We start from the raw sequence: 18,331 nt of genomic DNA on the forward strand, positions 1-18,331 counted from the left end.
CCTGAGTCCAGACAAATAGACCTGGGATACCTCACGGCTGCCAGAGTAAAAACAGATACATAAACTGTTTTTTGTGTTTCAGAGAATATTGATATCACTCTCACATATGTGCAAAAAAACAAACAAAATGAAGCTCCAGCCAGCAGCTGGTTAGCTTAGCTTTGCATAATGACTGAAAATATGCCCAATGGCACCTAAATCACCTAAATATATAAAATATATATATATATATATATATATATATATATATATATATATATATGTATATGTATATATATATACATATATATATATATATATGTATACATGTTTAAATTGCCAGCAGAACTGAGGGTTACCATGGTTACACATCAGGAAGTGACATAGTAATTGCAGCTCAGTGCACCCAAAAAGATGCATATCCTACTGGTTTATTCACACAAAAGTGTGTTGGAAGAAAGTACACATGGGTAGGGGTGGGAATCACCAGAGGCTCCACGATACAATATTATTGCGATTTCAAATATGGCGCGATATGCTGAGTATCGCGATAAAATATATTGCGATATATTGTGATTTATTACCTTTTGTCAGCTGTAAATTATGTCCCGAAAGGAAAACTTTTGTCAACATCTGTTTTATCTAATGAGATAAAGTTTTCAGTCTGTTCATCTCACTTGAGGCATTTTTGCAGCAGCAGCAAAATGTACCTAGTAGATTAAAAAAAATCAACTAATTATATATTATACTAGTAGCCTAAAAAAATACTTGGCACTGTGTAAAGATATGATATTACCACCCAAAAATATCACGATACTATGATATTTTTTCCCACCCCTACACATGGTTATGTTATGCATACTATGCAATTTTGGATTTAGTGCTTGATTATTTCCTGGCCGGGGGCAGTAACTTCCTTCTGAGCCAGTTGCCTGGAAACCTTAAGGTGAGGACGTAACTCCAGAACTTCTCCTGGCCAAGAAATAGTCCCCAGGAGAAAAATAAAATGGGAATGTGCAAAACAAATTAAGAAATCTCCTCTTATTGTACTCCTCTTTTAATGTCATATATATAATTGATAAACAAACATGTATATTAGACTCTGTTTGAATCTGCAAATCAGACAACCTAATGTAATTCTAATACATTTATTCATAGTGTACAAACTGCAGCACATGCAAAACAACAGCTCCTTGAAAGTAATTATCTGGAAACGCTTGTAAATATTACGGTGTGTTATGGCAAGAATCAGTGACAGCTTAAATTTCACTGGCCCTAACTAATCAGTACCGTGTTCCACTCTACCAGGCTATTGCACACTGCAGTGGAGAGATAGCATGTGTAATTGCTGCACACACTGCAGGATAAATGAGTTTCATCAGAATATTAAACACAGTTCATCATCTGGTGGACATTCATTAAAGAGATCAATTTGTCTCTGGTATAAGGTCACTTTTATTTGCATGTCCTGGGTTACAATTTCCCATTTTCTTGGTTTTATTAGACAGGACGTGTGTGCATACCCGGGGGTAATGATTTCATAATTTTAGTGTTTAATAAGGGCTGAGAATCTGAGCTGCTAAAAGTCGTTTGCTTTATTGGGAGGGACAGGACTTGTAATTAGATGTTGTCATATATTTCTCATTCTCCTCCATTTACTACTCTAGCCAGATGTTTTGGTGCGCTGGTTTTCTGTGCTGCACTACATTTTTATTTTCATTCTGCTTTAGCTGTTAGAAACCCAGAGATAGGGATCTTGTTTTCTACTTCTTATCACTGGAGAGAGAATTAGCTACCGTGGCTACTGGTCCATGAACGTGTGCCTATTTAAATTTTGCATGTTTAATGTTTCTCCTGCGCCCCTCAGGAGCACATGTAGGCAGTAACTAATTCTCTGTGCATCCTCAGACAAGACATAAAAAAGTCATTCCCTGCCTTTATAACCAGCCATGTTGACGCTACTCCTCCACACATACATTGCTGCTCAATAATCTGCTATAAAATACTCCTTACTTTATCACCCTCCTTCAAAGACAAAGTCTGCATTAGAGAGGAACTCACTCATATCTCAGACCTCTCTGGGAGTGTCTCTTGCAGTACATGCTTTAGCATCTCTGTGTAATGTTGGAGTCCAACATTAACAGTGTTAATCCTCATGGAGGGAAGACACTCCTACTCGTAATCCTGTTTATATTTTGCCCTGTTGGCGATGGCTCACATGAAGCCATTATTTTCATACTGGATTACGTAACATTTTCAAGTAGCTGCAAATTCACCAATATGATATATAATATACCAACAATATCAGTTACTAAAATAAATCATCAAACTAATCCCATCCAGTGGATTGAATGCAGCAGGTATGGAAAGTTAAATAAATGGTACATTGAAAATGGAACAATTAATAATTTATATTGAAAAATAAATTACTAAAATATTATTAAAAAAATATATGTATAAATTAAATTAAATTAAATTAAAAATAATTAATTGAATAAAATTTTGATTCCATTAAAAATTTGATTAAAATAAAAAAAATAACAGAAAATGATTTTTTTTTTTTAAAATCTCAGATAAAAAAATAAATAAATGAGAAAATAAATTAAAATGCATTTAAATTGAAATTAAGCAAATGACTCAAGACTGAACTGACTGAAAAGTTTTGCTCTGGTGTAATTGGATTTTTTTTTTTTTGGTGAGTTGAGATGGTGAGCAGGTCTTAGTGACTTTGTAGTCGTCTGCACCGTCAGTAACTTCTTGCAAACTTAGGCTCTACTTTTATCATTACAATTCTTTTAAAATTATTCTTAGACCAAAATCTTCAGGGCCGTAAAATCAGGACGGACATGGCCCTTATATTTAGGAATTCCTCCTAACTCAGCCAGTGAGGAGCTTCTTTTAGCCTCAGCATGTTTTGTGAAGACGGCCTCCAGGAGTCTCCAGCTGTGTAAATGGCATGCATCATAGAGCAGCTCAAATCTGGTGAACAGACGGGCGCTGTTGGACATTTGTAAGCCCTCGTATCACGCTCACATCACAAAGAAATCCACCTGATCCAGTGCTGAATTTTTTATTTTGCCCCGTGGAGTGCCCTGTTTTGAATGATAATACCGCTGACATTTTAGAGAAGTCTCTTGCAAGTCTACTTGATCCTGTGATAAATGTTTAATTGGGGTTTGCCCTTTTGGGTCAACAGCCCCTGCGGGAACAGAGAGCTTTAGAATTACTGTTATATTTGCAGAAGATGAAGCTGGAAGACGTGGCAAGATGTGGCAAAATCTTGCTATTCATTTTAATCTTAAGAGACTTTGTAATGATGTCACAGTTGCTGTGAGCTCTGACAGCCATGCCTGACTGCACACTCACACGTTCTCAGAGAAAACAAGCCACATAGAGGACAAAAGGAAACCAAGCAAATATGGACAGTGAATAAATCCAAGGATACCTAGGCAGGAGAAGGAGCTGGAACTGCATAAAGGACTATTGATGCTCCCCAACATCATGAATTACAATAGCTTTTGTTGAAGTTGGCAGTGATGTACAATGAGGGCCAAGAAAACTCTTTCTATTGAGGCCAAAGCTAAATAAACACAGAGAACTAGAGGGCAGCTCATCAACTCAGACAGCCTGCAGGTGGCAGATAAACTGAAGACTGTCCTGCTTCCCTACAAACACATCAGATATAACAGTCAGTCATAAACAGATTATATTCAGTCCTTTGTTCTCATATTATGTCTCTCAACACCTTTTCTTTTTCTCCTCCTCCTCCCACCCCACACACACTTCCTTCTCCCTCCATTCCTCCCTCCCCAGCCCCTCACCTCTCTGTCTCTAGCAGACTCCAGGCTGAAGAGCGATCTCACCATCGTTCTGAATGCTCTCGGCAGCAACTCCTCGCTCACCAGGTTAGACATCAGCGGGAACGCCATGGGGGACATGGGAGCCAAGATGTTGGCGAAGGCTCTACAGATCAACTCCAAACTCAGGTGAGTACATGTTCAGGGTCAAAAGCTTTGTCACATGATTGTCAATTATAATTAACAGTAAATAATAAACAATAACGTTACATCGCTCGTATTACTCCCTTCTACTGGCTCCTCTGCAGCCCTGGAAATCAACTTCAGCCCTGAATACTGTTTTCAGACATGTTATATTTTATGATGCCACTACTATTAATGGAACTTAGCCAATAACAACAGACATACTGTACATTTCAAGGCCATACAGGACCCTTTTAATAAAATACAGATTGACAAAAAAAAAAATAACCAGACCAGTTGTGTGGTCACAAAGCTTGTCAGCAACACAAACACACTTTTGTGACTGTAGCCAATGCAAGTAAGAAATGCTGCACACAACACAGTGTCATATGGCCTTTTAGTTGGCAGTAGATGGCAACTAAAATGTTTTGGATCATCTCTTTGAAGTCATTAGTTCCAGCTTTGATGTGTCACAGTGTGTGTTTCTGTGTGCAGGACTGTGATCTGGGATAAGAACAACACCAGCCCTCAGGGTCTTCAGGATGTAGCAGCAGCTCTGGAGAAGTAAGTAGCTCTGTCTGTGTCTGTGGAGTCCGTGTATGTGTATGACTGTATGCAGATGACTGTCTGCTTGAATGCTACAGTGCACTTTTACCTTACTTTTTTGTACTTCTACATTTTATTTGTACAGTTTGTGACTTTTACAGAGGTCTGGGCTGTATGGACAAAAATGTTACATGGATAAAAATGTTCCTATCAGTCTATATATAAGAAACCAGAGGGTTAATTGTGGTTTAAACTGTGCTTTGTTGTCGGGACATGACAAACATTTGCCAAACATCAGAACATTTTATAAATCTGAGGTAAATTCAAAACAGTTATAATCAAAAAAATGTTGATAATAAAACAAAAAATATAGAAATCTCCATTCTGGTCAGCATCATGTCAAACTGTGTACAGATTTTTTAGAACATTTTGCAAGTGTTGAAGCTGGCAGTGTTAACTAAGTAAGTAGAAAAGGGTTAGGGTTAGGGTTAACCCTTTCTCGCACCCAAAGAATTTTGGAATGTTGTGGACAAAGTCATATTTTGTCACACAATATGATTAGTAGTAACATCTCTGTCCACAGAGATTCTGTCAGCAGCAGCAGCTCCTGCAGAACTAAAAAGACAGAGGCTGGCCAAGCTGCCTTCAACAGGCTGACTGACAGCAGACATTAGCTGAGCCAAAAATAATTTTTCATACCAGTGCCATGGGAATAAATAAATAGTGATTGTATTCATTGATTCAGTTATTTTATTTCCCAGTCATGGCAAGTGAGGAGCATCTGCTGCTCACAGACAAACTGGGAGCTGATCACTCTATTTAGATCAAGTTAAAGAAATGAAAACACATATACAGTGGGACATTTGTGTGATTTTAAACAGCTGTCTTTGCAGATTATGCTTTGCTAAACATGACAGAAATAGACTCGTGGCTTAAGAAATTTGTGGTTGCCATGAAGATGACTGAAACTTTTCGCTGAAGCCTGACTTGAAACCGCCTTTTTGTAATTTCTGTCGCATGCGCCATTCTTCAAAAGTGGCATAAATTAGGCATTAGTTTGGTGACAGTAAGCACTGGTGGCTGGTTTCTGTCTTCTTCTTCTTCTTCTTCTTCTGTTTAATGGTTTATGGCAACAAGTGTTTAAGGCGCATGTGTGGTTTAATTTCATTGAACATTTATCGAAAATTTGTTACATTTTTTATCATGTTCTATCATGGTTTTATCGCCCAGCCCTTCTTTACGCCTTTATTCCAACTGTATACATATGCTGATGTGCAACATGAAAGCTCCTGAAGGGACGGATGTGTGGTTAGCTGTTGCAGCCTAAGTGTCATTTGGATATGTGCTGAGCAGGAGGAAACCTTGAGGTGTTTTTAGACGGGAAGAGAAGAGAAGAGGAGAGGATGAGAGGAAGGAACCAGGGAGGGGAGAAAGTGACAGTCGCAGGGACACAGGGAATACAACAACAAAGAAACAACAGCGGGGGGAAAGATGCTGAGGGAGGGAAAGGACGAGGGAGCAGAACAGATTAAGAGACCAAAAGTACAAGTGGAGACCGAATAAATCAGATTTTTGTCTACTGTCTGAGTGTTCCATTTTCTGCATGTGAAATGACATGTGCATCCCACTAAATTTGCTTCTGGGACACATCTGTACATCCACCTCTCTCCCCTCTTTCATCTCCTCTCTCTGTGTTTATCATATTCTCCCAGCAGCACATCTACCCATTTCCCCTCCGAGTCTCTGTATTGCATTATTGAAATAACAATTCTCTTTTTTTTTCTCCTGCTCCTGTGCTCTAGCAGTGCAGTGGTGTGTGTGTATGTACGTGTGTGTGTGTGTGTGTGTGTGTGTGTGTGTGTGTGTGTGTTATGCATGTTTGCATCCTTCAGTCAATTTCCTCATGTCTCTTGTGTTCTTTTGTCAGATTTCTTTTCATAATGCTTCACGTTATGTTCTTCAGAGGTGACTCCAGACGTTTAGTACCACTAAATAATATGTGCAAGGAGACATTTTCAAGTGAAATGAGAAATTCTAAAGAGTCTCCTATAGTCTATTCAGCATTTAAAGTTATAGTCGTAATCCTTTTCAACCATTACAGACATACTGTGCATTTCAAGGCCATACAGGACCTCATGTAAAGCTTGAGAATAGAAATAAGATCAAATGATAAGTGCAGTGTAGATGTGATGTGGCAGCATCAAACAGATGATTTTGTCCTACATGTATGCAATGGTGTCAATAGGCAACAGAATTTGTATTGTATCTGTATCTGTATTTTTTTTTTTTCAAGTTTAAGCTTCTCTATTGTGATCATTTGCTGCTTTTCTTCATTTTATGTGATAGTAAACTCAATATCTTTCATTTTCAGACTATTAACTGAAAAAAACAAACAGGTTATTTTAAATCATAAAGCACACCATAAATCGATGGATCGAAAAGGAAATCAGCAGATTAATCAGTAATAAAATTTACCGTTTGTTGCAGCTGTAACATTCAAGGAGCATTTTTGTTGAATTGAAAGCAATCGTATTTTAGGGTGTTGATGGAGTGAGTAGTTTGTAGGTCATGTTTGCAGCAGATCTGAGAGTTCAAGAGACGAAGGAAGAGAGCAGGCGGGTTCATGCAGAAGTCAAACCTTCATTAGTTGTGGCACGGTGCTGCCTGGCGCGGTGCCCCACTGTGTGCATGTGTTTATCTTGCAGCCAGGCATATCTGAGCACAGATGAATCAGCTCACCTCTGAGGTATTAAACCATCATCTGACTTCGCCTCGTGCCTTCTCTTTTTCCTCCAAACACCTTCATTTTAATCTCTCTCTGCCTCTTGCTTTCCATTCTGCTGTCTTCATTTCTTTCTCCTGTCATTCCTTCTTTTCCGCCATCATAATATGAATATTAATACTGTGTGGTGACCTCTATTTCAGGATCAGTAGCCTCTCTAATGGTGCCAGTTCATTGCTCTGTAATAGACCAATGTGAGAGCAGCTGAGGGGCCGGGCAACATGTAATTCGGTCTCCACCACACACACACAATATGCTGATTGTGCCATGGCATATAATTACCGTGTACGTCACGGTTCAATAAGTTTAATGACAGGAAGTTATCTTTGTAATAAATGAAATATGCAGATATTGACTTCTTACATCATAATTTCATATATAAAGTAATACATCAAGTATATGCTTTTTATTATATCTTCACAAAACAATTACAAACCCTGAACTGTGCATCTTATTGCATTAGATGATATGTGTGTGTTCAAGTGCATCACTATCCTCTGTGTTTATTGAAATGCCATGTGTGCCCCTTGTCTGTACATCTCTACACACGTCCCTGTCTCTTTCCCTTCCTCTTTAATGTGAACTAACCGTGGAATAATAACGTCCTCTGGCTGTTTGTCTTTCAGGAACTTCACCATTCGTTTTATGCCCATCCCCATCATCGATGCTTCCCAGGCTCTGAAGGCCAGCCCTGAGAAAACAGAGGATGCCTTGCTGAAGGTATGTTAAGAATTCTCATAGGTTCCTCCAGCTTTCCTGTATTCATGTTACAGGTTTTGTATAGTGTAGGTAAACACGCTATGTGAATAACAAAATAACAGACTGTTTGACATCATCATGACAGTGATTTTGTGTTTGCCCCACCAGATTGAGAATTATCTCTACAGGAACCATGAAACCAGAAAATACCTACAGGAGCAGGCCTATCGACTGCAGCAGGGCATCGTGACCACAACCACACAACAGGTGTGTAAACAGACTCAAACTTAATCTATAATTGTTTATTGAGTGACTAAGACTGTAGAGTACTAAATACAGTAAATAGGATGGAAAAAATAGGTAGTGCTGCATTATGTTAAGGCTCTGTGTAGTTAGTTGTAAAAAAAAAAATCGAAAAAGAAAAGAAAAAGGGAAAAAGAGTCACATAAAGATAAAAATGACTGGCCAGCTCACTCAGTGTAAAAGTCCATGGTACAGGCAGGCAGTCCAAAAATGCATCTGAGACACTTTGACTGTGTTAAAAATCCTTTATTGATACATGAATAACCAACGCGTTTCAACTAGAGAGTCTGCATCAGGGTGTAAAATGCACTGGAAACAGATGTGCAATTTAAGAGCTCATGTGGGGGTCATATGACACAGGTCACATGATGTATTGGTTTTGTCCTACTAGACAAAAAAACACACTGACAGAAATTGCAAATGAAAATGACATAAATGTATACTATAAATAATTAACACATTGATTAACAAGAAAAAGGGTTGAATGCCAAATGAATAGAAAGGAAATAATTATGAAATAAAATAGGATTTTTTATATATTGTGAGAAACTTGCACATAAAGCAGCAGAAACACCAGAAAAATATAAGAAATGAATGACTAGTTATTTTGTCATTAGCGTTTTGCACCCTGATAAGACTCTTAAGTTGAAACGCGTGTGTTATCCATGTATTAGCAAAGGACTTTTAACTACAGTCTGAGTGCCTCAGATGCATTTTTGTACTGCCCTGCCTGCCTTGTTCTCTGGACTTTTACACTGAGTGAACTGGCCAGTCGTTTTTTATCTTTACAGTAAACAGGACATTTGATACAAAGTTGCACTAACTTCACTTTACAGTAACTTTCTATGTAAATGTCAATGGTGTATTTGGTCTAGCCCTGAGAGAAGAGGTAGGTGTTTGTTTTTTTCTGGCAAAAATAGAATTTAGCAATACATTTTGCGTTTTTGGGGGGGACCAACATTAAGACGTTATTGCACTTGCTTTGTCCTTTTTTATGTCTGAACTATTACATTTAGAATCTGTGACAATGAAGTTATGGTTCAAAGTCTTACATCTTGTTTTTGTCTTCCAGATGATTGACAGGATTTGTGTGAAGGTGCAGGACCACCTGAACTCTCTGAGAAACTCCGAGACAGACGCCATCTTGGAGGACGTCAGGTCAGCAGAGAGCCTCATCAAAGATGCCAGGAACTCTAAAACGGTGAGGAGAGACTCATTATATACAGGTCTCACTGGTGCATGTGAGTTAAAAGATTTTTATCGACATCCTTTCTTTGATTCCTTTCTTTGATCCCTATATCCATCCTCTGTCCTCCTCTTTGTGTTTCCCCAGCTGCTCCCTCACCTCTACCACTTAGGATCAGCTGCCAGAGAGGAGGTGAACAGCTCATCAGCGGGACCCATCCAGGAGAAACTGGAGTCTATGGCTGGAGAGGTGACTAATGTCATGGACCAGCAGCTACAGGTAGGCTTTGAACTTTTACCAGAAGTACCTGCCAAACAGTTATACTCAAAAAATAATTACGTGGTGTTTTCCTTTGGGCCAAGAACTTGAATCTAATTCTAACAAGGGCTCAAAGTATATCATGTGCAGTATTTGTGGTTTACACGGTCTGTTTGGAATAAATGGGAAATAGGCACCACCTACAGGCGATAAACGGAAAACATTAAATCAAAGAAAAAGATTTAAACACGCTTTATTTTATCTATTATACAAACAATCTTTATTTATAGGGCATTTTTTAAAATTTAAGTTACAAAGTTCTTTACATAGGGCAGCAAAATAAAATCAACAAAATCAAAAAATGCCAGATTTTATAATAAAACGGGGAAAACCCAATTTCAGAAAAAAGAAATGCTAAATGAAAGTTTAAGTCCATCCACCTCTTATCTTTACTCCCTCCAGACTCTGTTGGAGTCGATGATGGACGTAGCAGAGTCTCTGTGTCCCCATGTGATGAAGAGGAGCAGTCTTCGTCCAGAGCTGATGAAGGCCAGCTCAACCAAGATGGTTGTACCCAAAAGCTTTGTCACCAAAACCCTCCTGGAGCAGTCTGGGGTGGATATTATCAACAAGATCAGGTGTGTGTGTATTAAATTGTAATATGTATCTGTAAATGTCAGCTATGGATTTCACAGACAAATGACTGAGTTCTGTTTGGGTCTGTTGTCTTGCTTTGCTACCTGGCAACCACCATCACAGTGAGGTGAAGCTGAGTTTGGCATCTTTCCTGTCCGATCGCATTGTTGATGAGATTTTGGAGGCTCTTTCCACTTCCCAACTCACTCTGGTAAGATTAAAGTCAGCTAAGCTCTCTGGTGGCTCAGTGATTTATTCACAGTGGCTGTTAATTAGATCTCTGTAAGTTGCTGCAGTGTGTAAATCTCCTTTTCATCCTTTTTTTCATCCTCACCTTCCTCTGTCAATTCCTCATTTTATCACTTCTTTTCTCTCTGTTCACCTTTTCTTTCCACTTGCCTGTCCTCAATTATTCTTCTGTCTTCTCCTCTTTGCACCAATATCTTCTTCCTATATCACCTCTGCTGCTGCTTGTTTCTTCCCCTCTCTCCACCTCCCAGGCGGACCATCTGGTGAGGCGAGGTCGCCCCTTGATGCAGCAGGAGTCGGTGGATCTTGACGTCCCAGAGGAGAAGATTCCCAAGCGGGCATCGACAGAGATACTGGAGGCTGAGAGGCTGGAGGATCTGGAGACATGCATGGTAGGTTTAGGTGGAAATGTGTGTTTTAACTGTCCGTTATTTAGGTAATTAATTATAGTTCAGGTGTTTTCATGTAATGAATTTACAAAAAAAAAAAATATATATATTTAAATGTAACCTCTTACATTTAGTTGTATTACACAAATCGCTGTAATCATGTGTGAGAGTTGTGATGTACAGTAAACACAGGCTGCAGTCAACAGGAAGCTGCATGTTCTTCTGTCTCTGGTCTTGTCTGTTTCTCTGGTGTCTTACTCCTCTTTCCATCCTACGCCCCTCTCTGTCCTTTTTGTACCTCTACTGTCTCCTGTTTTACGTGAACAGCTATCTCTTTCATTTTTGTCGTCACTGGGCTTTACTGTGTGTTGTCTTTCTTCCTCTTCAATCTTCTTTTCCTCTGTTCTTCCTTCTCTTTCCACCTTTGCTCCATGGAGATTTTGTGCTGCAGTGTAAGTACTTACGGACTGCCCCTTCACACTCTCCTTTCATCCACTTCTCATCTCGCTGTTCTTTCCCTTTTCTGTCTCTAGTCACTGTGCCAACCTGCTATACAGCTCTCTGTGCTGTAGCTGTCTCTATAGCACACAGAGCCTCGTGTATTTAGACATTTGATCCCTGTGATTGACTTTAAAAAGGTGTCCAAAAACTCACTCACTCTTGCAATTACTTTTCATTGCTGAATACGGATATTTGAAAATGTATATTTTTCTTAATGCATCCAGCCACCTTGCACTGCTCCTCTCCACTCAATGCACTACGTCTGTCATAACCACCTTATAAATGTTGATCACAGTACAATATAATTTGAAGCAAGTGTTACTGTGTGTACGATCTACCGATGTGTGAAGACAGTGCAATAAGTTGTTTTTTCACAGCCACAACCGCTGCCCCAACTCTCTCGCTTTGCATTTTACACACATAATATACATGATTAAGAAAAAAATGTATATAATTCACCAGTTTACCTTGTTAATGTTGTTGAAACATAACAAGTCCCTGTCTCTATGTAGATTAGATTTAATTTGTGTTACTCAAGCTTACACTGCCACCATTGCACCAAGGAAAACATAATACATGAAATGCGGATGTGATTAGGAAACCCATGCAGATAATTTCTTCTATTTGTTAATATTTATATTAAGAAGTTAATATCTTATTAATTATAATGTTTTGTTTGGTCGTAGTGCAGCCTGACAGACTATGTGTTATAGTGTAGTGCAGAGTTTTGCTCGTTGCTGACAAGTTGTCTGATTTTCCAACATATTGCTTGGTCATTTGTTCGCCTGGGATATTTTATTGTCATAGAATATGGCTTATCATAATTAAACCATTACCAGTCTTGAATTATAGAACTTATAGTTTTAATATTTTGTTAACAATTAGCACACATGTAATCTGATTTATGTGCTCGTTTTCAGATGACTCCTAAATCCAAAAGGAAGAGCATCCACAGCAGAATGCTGCGGCCAGTGTCTCGTGCCTTTGGTGAGCAGTTAATTATATATTTGTTTTTGTTTATATTCTATATGACATTAAGCTGTATTAGAATAACATAACATGGAGGTGAATTCAGAATATTCCTATCAAAGGATTAGTATTTCTCATTGAGGGTCAGGGCATTTTGTAGTGTGACAACAACATTCATTGGATGTGATGATTCAGTATTGGAGCTTGTATTGTGTGTTTTTGTATTGTTTTGTTGTGTTTTTGTTTAGATTTGTGTACTGTCCTGTTGTTGTTTTTGTGATATGTGTGTGCTTTGTATTGTCGTGTGAAGAATTATGAAGACCCCAGGAAGAATAGCTACTGCTATGCAAAAACTAATGGGGATCTTAATAAAACAACCAAACAAATAGCACCTATCTTTTTGCTTCATACCATAAAAAGTTGATGGATTCGGGCAGCTGGTTTTAATCATTATGTATTTGGTCTTTTGAATAATTCCTTAATGTTGATGCTAAGTAGACCTGATGGCAGGTGAGAGTATGCGTGAATATTCAATGTGTATCTAATTACAAACCTCCTAATGGCTGTCCAATCTACAGAGATGGAGTTTGACCTGGACAAGGCCCTGGAGGACGTCCCTATCCATGTGGAGGACACTTCAACTTCATCCCAAACTCCACCTACTCCATCTCAGGTCCTGCCAAGACTGGAGCACCGTCCTCCAGGAGCGATAGTGGAGCTGCCATCTGAGGAGGAAAAGAAGCTGCAGCACTTCACCAAACTGCGACCCCGCCGGAACAAGAAAACACATTCCAGCAAAATTCCTGTGAGTAAAACCAAGCAGCTCTGATTGGAGTTGTCAGTTTCAGTTCGAGACAGTAGTAGCCCTAAAGAGGCTTGACACGAAATGTGTAGACTATAAACCAAATACTACGTTTGTCAGATGGTCCAGACATGATGTCAGATTCTTCAACTTCCTCTTTCAGCAAATCAACAGTACTCCATCTCAGGATGGGGAGCAGAACGGCCTCATGGGAAGGGTGGATGAAGGTGTGGACGAGTTTTTCTCTACAAAAGTCACCAAGATGGATTCCAAGTAAGAGTTATACTTTATTTCTCTATTTTGTTTATGAAGGACTGTACATTTGAATCTTATTTCTTAAGTTTCTTAAGTATTTTTTTTTTCTCATTCGGTTTCATCTCAGACGTTCCAAGGGTTCTGAATCTCAGGATGGAGAGAAGAAGAAGAAAGGTGGATTCCTCAACCTCATCAAACGTTCCTCCAAATCCGACAAATCAGACAAATCTGATAAATCGGACAAATCAGATAAGTCAGAGAAAAACCAGGCGACCCCTCCAGCCTCAGCCTCTGTAGCTTCGACACCAGCTTCCATCCCTGAGGAGCCCTCCTCTCCAAAGGTGGCACTAAAGAGCCCAGCACCTGAGCCAAAGTCCAGGTATAGTTCAACATCTTTATGCCATAGACCAAAATATCAACCACTAAATCAGTCTCAGTGTACCAGTCTGCCCCTGATCCCATTATTATTCCTGTCTGTACTGCAGAGACGCCTCCACCCGCTCGCAGCCCACAGACTGCAGCAGCAGCTCAGACCGCTCAGAGGAGCTGAGGACGCCAGACTCCATAGACGAGCCCTGGGAGTGTTCAGACGGCAGGGGCAGTCCTCAAGGAGGCAGGCGGTACCCGGGGTTGCAGATGATGGGCAGTGGCCTCCTGGCAGAGATGAAGGCCAAGCAGGAGAGGAGAGCACACAAGGTGAGGAGGAGTGATAACTTATCACTGAATTACAAGAAAGAAGGTACATTATGGGACAGAGCAATATGTGGCCCAACGTTTGTGCCTGAATCAAGCCTAGACAATGTGACTATGGTGACCCCACATTGAATATAGTATATACTGCACCAAGGCAGTTACAAAGTGAGTTTCTACAGGTCATTTTATTACATGTAAACAGAAGTTTGTGAAAAAAAACTCAACTCAGGGTCAACTTGTTTGCTTTTTTGGGAACTTTTACCATATCACATCAATTCATCTACAATTCAGCAACTAAGCAACCTCAATCTTCTGATGACAGCCATGTGATTTGAATGAAAGCTCCAGAACAAATGAGTATTAATATTGTTGTAATATTGAATTAATATTGTTTAATCAATTATGGAAGGATTTCCTTTTTGCATAGAAAACAACTGCAAAGACTAGCACACATGGCATAAAAGAAGACCAACAAAAAGAAAGTGACAATAGTAAACTACAATAAAATGGAAAACAAACCTACTGTAACATGAAAAAAATCAAGATTTTAACTCCATTTTTAAAGCTTCAGCCAAGCCACTTGTTGCTTTAATATGGACAGCAGATAACCCCAAATACTTCTGTGAGTAGTAGTTCTATCAAACTACGCCCACCAATCATATCACCATGCAGAAGGAAGAGTGCATCTACTCATGGGCGAGAGGCTTGTGCTGTGACAGCCCAAGATGTAAATATTATTAGCATCCTCCTCGGCTGAGCTGTGACGTTAGCTAGCTCTGTGGTGCTAGGTGAGCTAGCAGTAGATGCACTTTGAGCACCACAAGCCAAGTTCCATCTAGTTCCATTTTATTCAAGAGAGGGCAGACGTCTCTATGGCAGATATTTCCAACATTGGGCAACTCACACCAAAGCAATCTAGATTAATAAATAGCACTGCAGGAAAGAGGGGAAATATGTATTTTTGATTTGGGGGTGAACTGTTCCTTTAATCTATTTTCAGTTATTATTTAGTTTCACAATAAGGTCACAGTTGAAGATAAATTACGAAAATGCGGTTTATGGTGGTGCAGCAGTGAGAGATGCTTCTCTAAATAAGGACAACATTAGATTATGTTTTGGGGACAAAGCGCTGTAGGTGTTCAGTCTCCACTTGTCAAGGCTGCTTTGCTAACACTCGCTAACTGTGAAATCCAGCTGGGAGACCTCACAGAATAAGAAGCATCTATGCATAAACACACACACATGTGCACGCACACAGATGCTGAGACTTGTGTTTATCTTCAGGCTAGTCATTGCGCTTGTCAACATGTCACAAACAACTGTGATGTTCAGCCAGAAAACAAGGTGAAGGAGGAGGAGGGGAGTGCAGAGTGGGAGCGATGGAGGCATGAGCGGCAAATGGACAGAATGAAGACAAGAGAGGAGGCTTATATGCAAATCTCCTGTCATGACTCACGGCGGGACGTAAATGTCATGGGAATATTTCACCTATTTAAAATTCCCACATTCACCAAAATGCCTTAAACTACAAGTGCCCCCTTTTTTACAGTCACTTATTCATTTCCTCAAAAGCATAAAGGAGTGCTTTTATTTATTTGAAATAGATACTAGTGTGATTCCGAGGGAGCAGAATTAGTGCGATAACACAAATCCTAGTCTAATAGGGACATAATGGTTTTGCACGCTATGTATGTATCTGTGTTTTAAATGAGTCGCTGTTAACACCTGTAAGTGTGTTGATTTGATGATAATAGGGCCCTTACAGTGTGTGCGTGTGTCTGTGTGTCTGTGTGTGTAGTACTGTAAGAGGTTTATGGTGTTTGCGGCATTAGGGGTTTTTCTGACCTTGTATCAGTGGCACTAAAGCTTCTCCTGCCATCTGCTTGTTCTGGCCGGCTTCCAGGTGTGTGTGTGTGTGTGTGTGTGTGTGTGTGTGCATGGGTGCGTGCGTGCGTGTACGCTTGTCTATGTGTGTCTTTGTGTATGCAGGTAAAATGGAGAGAGCTATTCAGGAAGCAGGTCATTAACACAAAGCCTGGGTGTGTGAGCTGTCTCCTCAGTGTTTTCTAACACAAAGGCGCCCCCTTCTGTTTGAGTGTTATATGTACATTCAGCACTTCTCCAATTACTGCCAAAATAAAAGCTTGAAACTAAACATATACTGTATGTAAAATTGACTGCAGTGTGTACAATATGTCAGATTCAAAAAGGTGTTAAGATTGTGTACAATGTTTTATACGATAGTAGTTATTTGTACGTGCATGTCATAGATCTGAGTGATCAGATGAAAATTGTTTTTAATATTCTGAAGCCACACATGTAATAATCCAAAGTTTTGTCCTTGTGTCTCCTCCAGTCTTCCAGCCCTGACAGGCCTGACAGCAATGCAACAGGTAAATGGTTTCATACCCATACATTTCATAAAAATCACTGTGTGCATGATTAAAACTTTATTTTTCATGTCTTTTTATATTTATTTTTCTTCATGTGTCAGCAGCCAAGCCCCAGCCCATCATCTCAGAGAGCAGGTCTCCCGGTGGCTCGATGAATAAATCAGAACCTCCAACTGGTTCTCCAGAGAAGACACCTCTTCGTGGCGACACCAAACCCGACCCAGCGCCTCGCATCAGGGCTACCTCCTCCTCAAGTCCCCCTGGGGGACCGATAAGTCCTAAACCACCGGTGCCACAGGGAGCAAAGCCAGCTCTGGCTGCCCGGCCCACCATTCCACTGAAGCCGAGGACCAGCAGTACCAGCAGGAGCATAGGTACAAGTCCGAGCACTAGATCTGATTGCCACACTGTTGCTGCAGCGATTCCATCTTTGTCTTGCTGTAAGAAGTATGATACATGACATAATATTTATTTCCTGACAGATGAGAGCTCAGACTCTCCCAGCAGTGGAGGTCTGTCTCCTAAGGTCACAGTTCTTCCTCCCACGCTGAAGAGGACAATGTCAGAGAAAGACAAAGAGGGCCAGACTGGAGGCTCAGCCATCAAAACCACTCAGGATGGTGGGTCGCAAAATCTGACTGTCAAAATCTTTTTAGTATCTCCACGTAGCCAATTTGTGCTGTCGTGTTAATGCTAACAGAAACAGAATTTTAACTTCAGAGAACTGAACAGCTGATCCTAAGTCAAAACTATTATTTTTATTGATGATAATGTATATTAACATGAACATACAAACCCCAACAAAAATCCCTACCCAAAACCCAAAACAAACACATACACACACACATACACATGGAAGAGGGAGCTTGACACCTTAATTCAACATAGTCAAGAGTTAATACACAAAGCACACAGCAATACATATCGTTCATGTATGATTATCAGACACAGCCAATCACGGATGAGAGTACATAGGTACAAGAAAACCATAAAGGATAATGGGGAAAACATCCAGTTAATATGTACATCCAGATGTGGTCCTCATCCAAATGCACTCATTGAGTCCAGATATTGCAAAAGAGGACCCCAACATTCTTCCCTTTAATATTCGCATTTTGGATGATTAAATCACAGTTTTTCCATGTGAATTACCCGAACAAGTTCACACTGCCAGTTTCTGAAACATGGTGGATTTGACGTCTTCCAGTCTGTTAAGATGAGTTTTTTGGCTGGTATTATCTATTATGTAACAGGCAGCCTGGTGATCGTTGTCCGGCTGTCTTTGCTCCCTTCCTTCTGTTGTTTTTATATGTTATTTCATCTTCTTTGGTCTTCCTGTCTACTGTCTTCTCTTCATCTCTTCCCTTCTTTTTTTTACTGCATGTGATCAGTGACACCCTCTGGTGCCTGTCAGAGGTACACACATCTGATTCATGTTCATGAGCATGATTCTTGCTCTTAGCCACATGAGAATTTTCTTTTGAAACTGTTGGTTTCTTGGTTTTGTTGATCCTCAGTAGAAGTTTAATAAAAGCCATGTTGTTTTTCATATGTATATTAAATTATTCCCATTGCTCACAGGTATCATTGCAGCCTTTTTCACGGCTGCAGGCTGCAACGGACTCGCTTAATACGGGGCCAAATTGAAAAATGGTTGTTCCCATTAGTCACTTAGACACAAACATGAGAAAATGGGTTCCAAGTTTAAAAA

The 18,331-nt window shown here is 39.8% G+C and overlaps 1 protein-coding gene across 5 annotated transcripts in view; it reads left to right on the forward strand.

Moving 5' to 3' along the window:
- The window catches only part of LOC126391874 (F-actin-uncapping protein LRRC16A-like), a 91,078-nt gene that overhangs the window by 68,225 nt on the left and 4,522 nt on the right, over positions 1–18,331 (forward strand). For 4 of the 5 annotated variants that reach the window (XR_007570126.1, XR_007570127.1, XM_050046843.1 and 1 more), the window contains exons 21-37: positions 3,793–3,965; positions 4,455–4,523; positions 7,914–8,007; positions 8,155–8,253; positions 9,362–9,490; positions 9,623–9,754; positions 10,196–10,371; positions 10,493–10,580; positions 10,870–11,010; positions 12,429–12,495; positions 13,056–13,282; positions 13,443–13,552; positions 13,662–13,913; positions 14,020–14,230; positions 16,584–16,620; positions 16,722–16,994; positions 17,103–17,240. Coding sequence is in view for 3 of the 5 variants with exons in the window: in XM_050046843.1 (XP_049902800.1) it covers positions 3,793–3,965; positions 4,455–4,523; positions 7,914–8,007; positions 8,155–8,253; positions 9,362–9,490; positions 9,623–9,754; positions 10,196–10,371; positions 10,493–10,580; positions 10,870–11,010; positions 12,429–12,495; positions 13,056–13,282; positions 13,443–13,552; positions 13,662–13,913; positions 14,020–14,230; positions 16,584–16,620; positions 16,722–16,994; positions 17,103–17,240 (2,416 nt within the window). In the remaining 2 variants the exon portion in view is untranslated. The remainder of the gene's footprint in view (positions 1–3,792; positions 3,966–4,454; positions 4,524–7,913; positions 8,008–8,154; positions 8,254–9,361; positions 9,491–9,622; positions 9,755–10,195; positions 10,372–10,492; positions 10,581–10,869; positions 11,011–12,428; positions 12,496–13,055; positions 13,283–13,442; positions 13,553–13,661; positions 13,914–14,019; positions 14,231–16,583; positions 16,621–16,721; positions 16,995–17,102; positions 17,241–18,331) is intronic. The other variant, XM_050046845.1, reaches the window with a different exon arrangement.

This window comes from Epinephelus moara, chromosome 6 (assembly GCF_006386435.1).
Source record: "Epinephelus moara isolate mb chromosome 6, YSFRI_EMoa_1.0, whole genome shotgun sequence".
In the NCBI taxonomy this organism is placed as follows: domain Eukaryota; kingdom Metazoa; phylum Chordata; class Actinopteri; order Perciformes; family Serranidae; genus Epinephelus; species Epinephelus moara.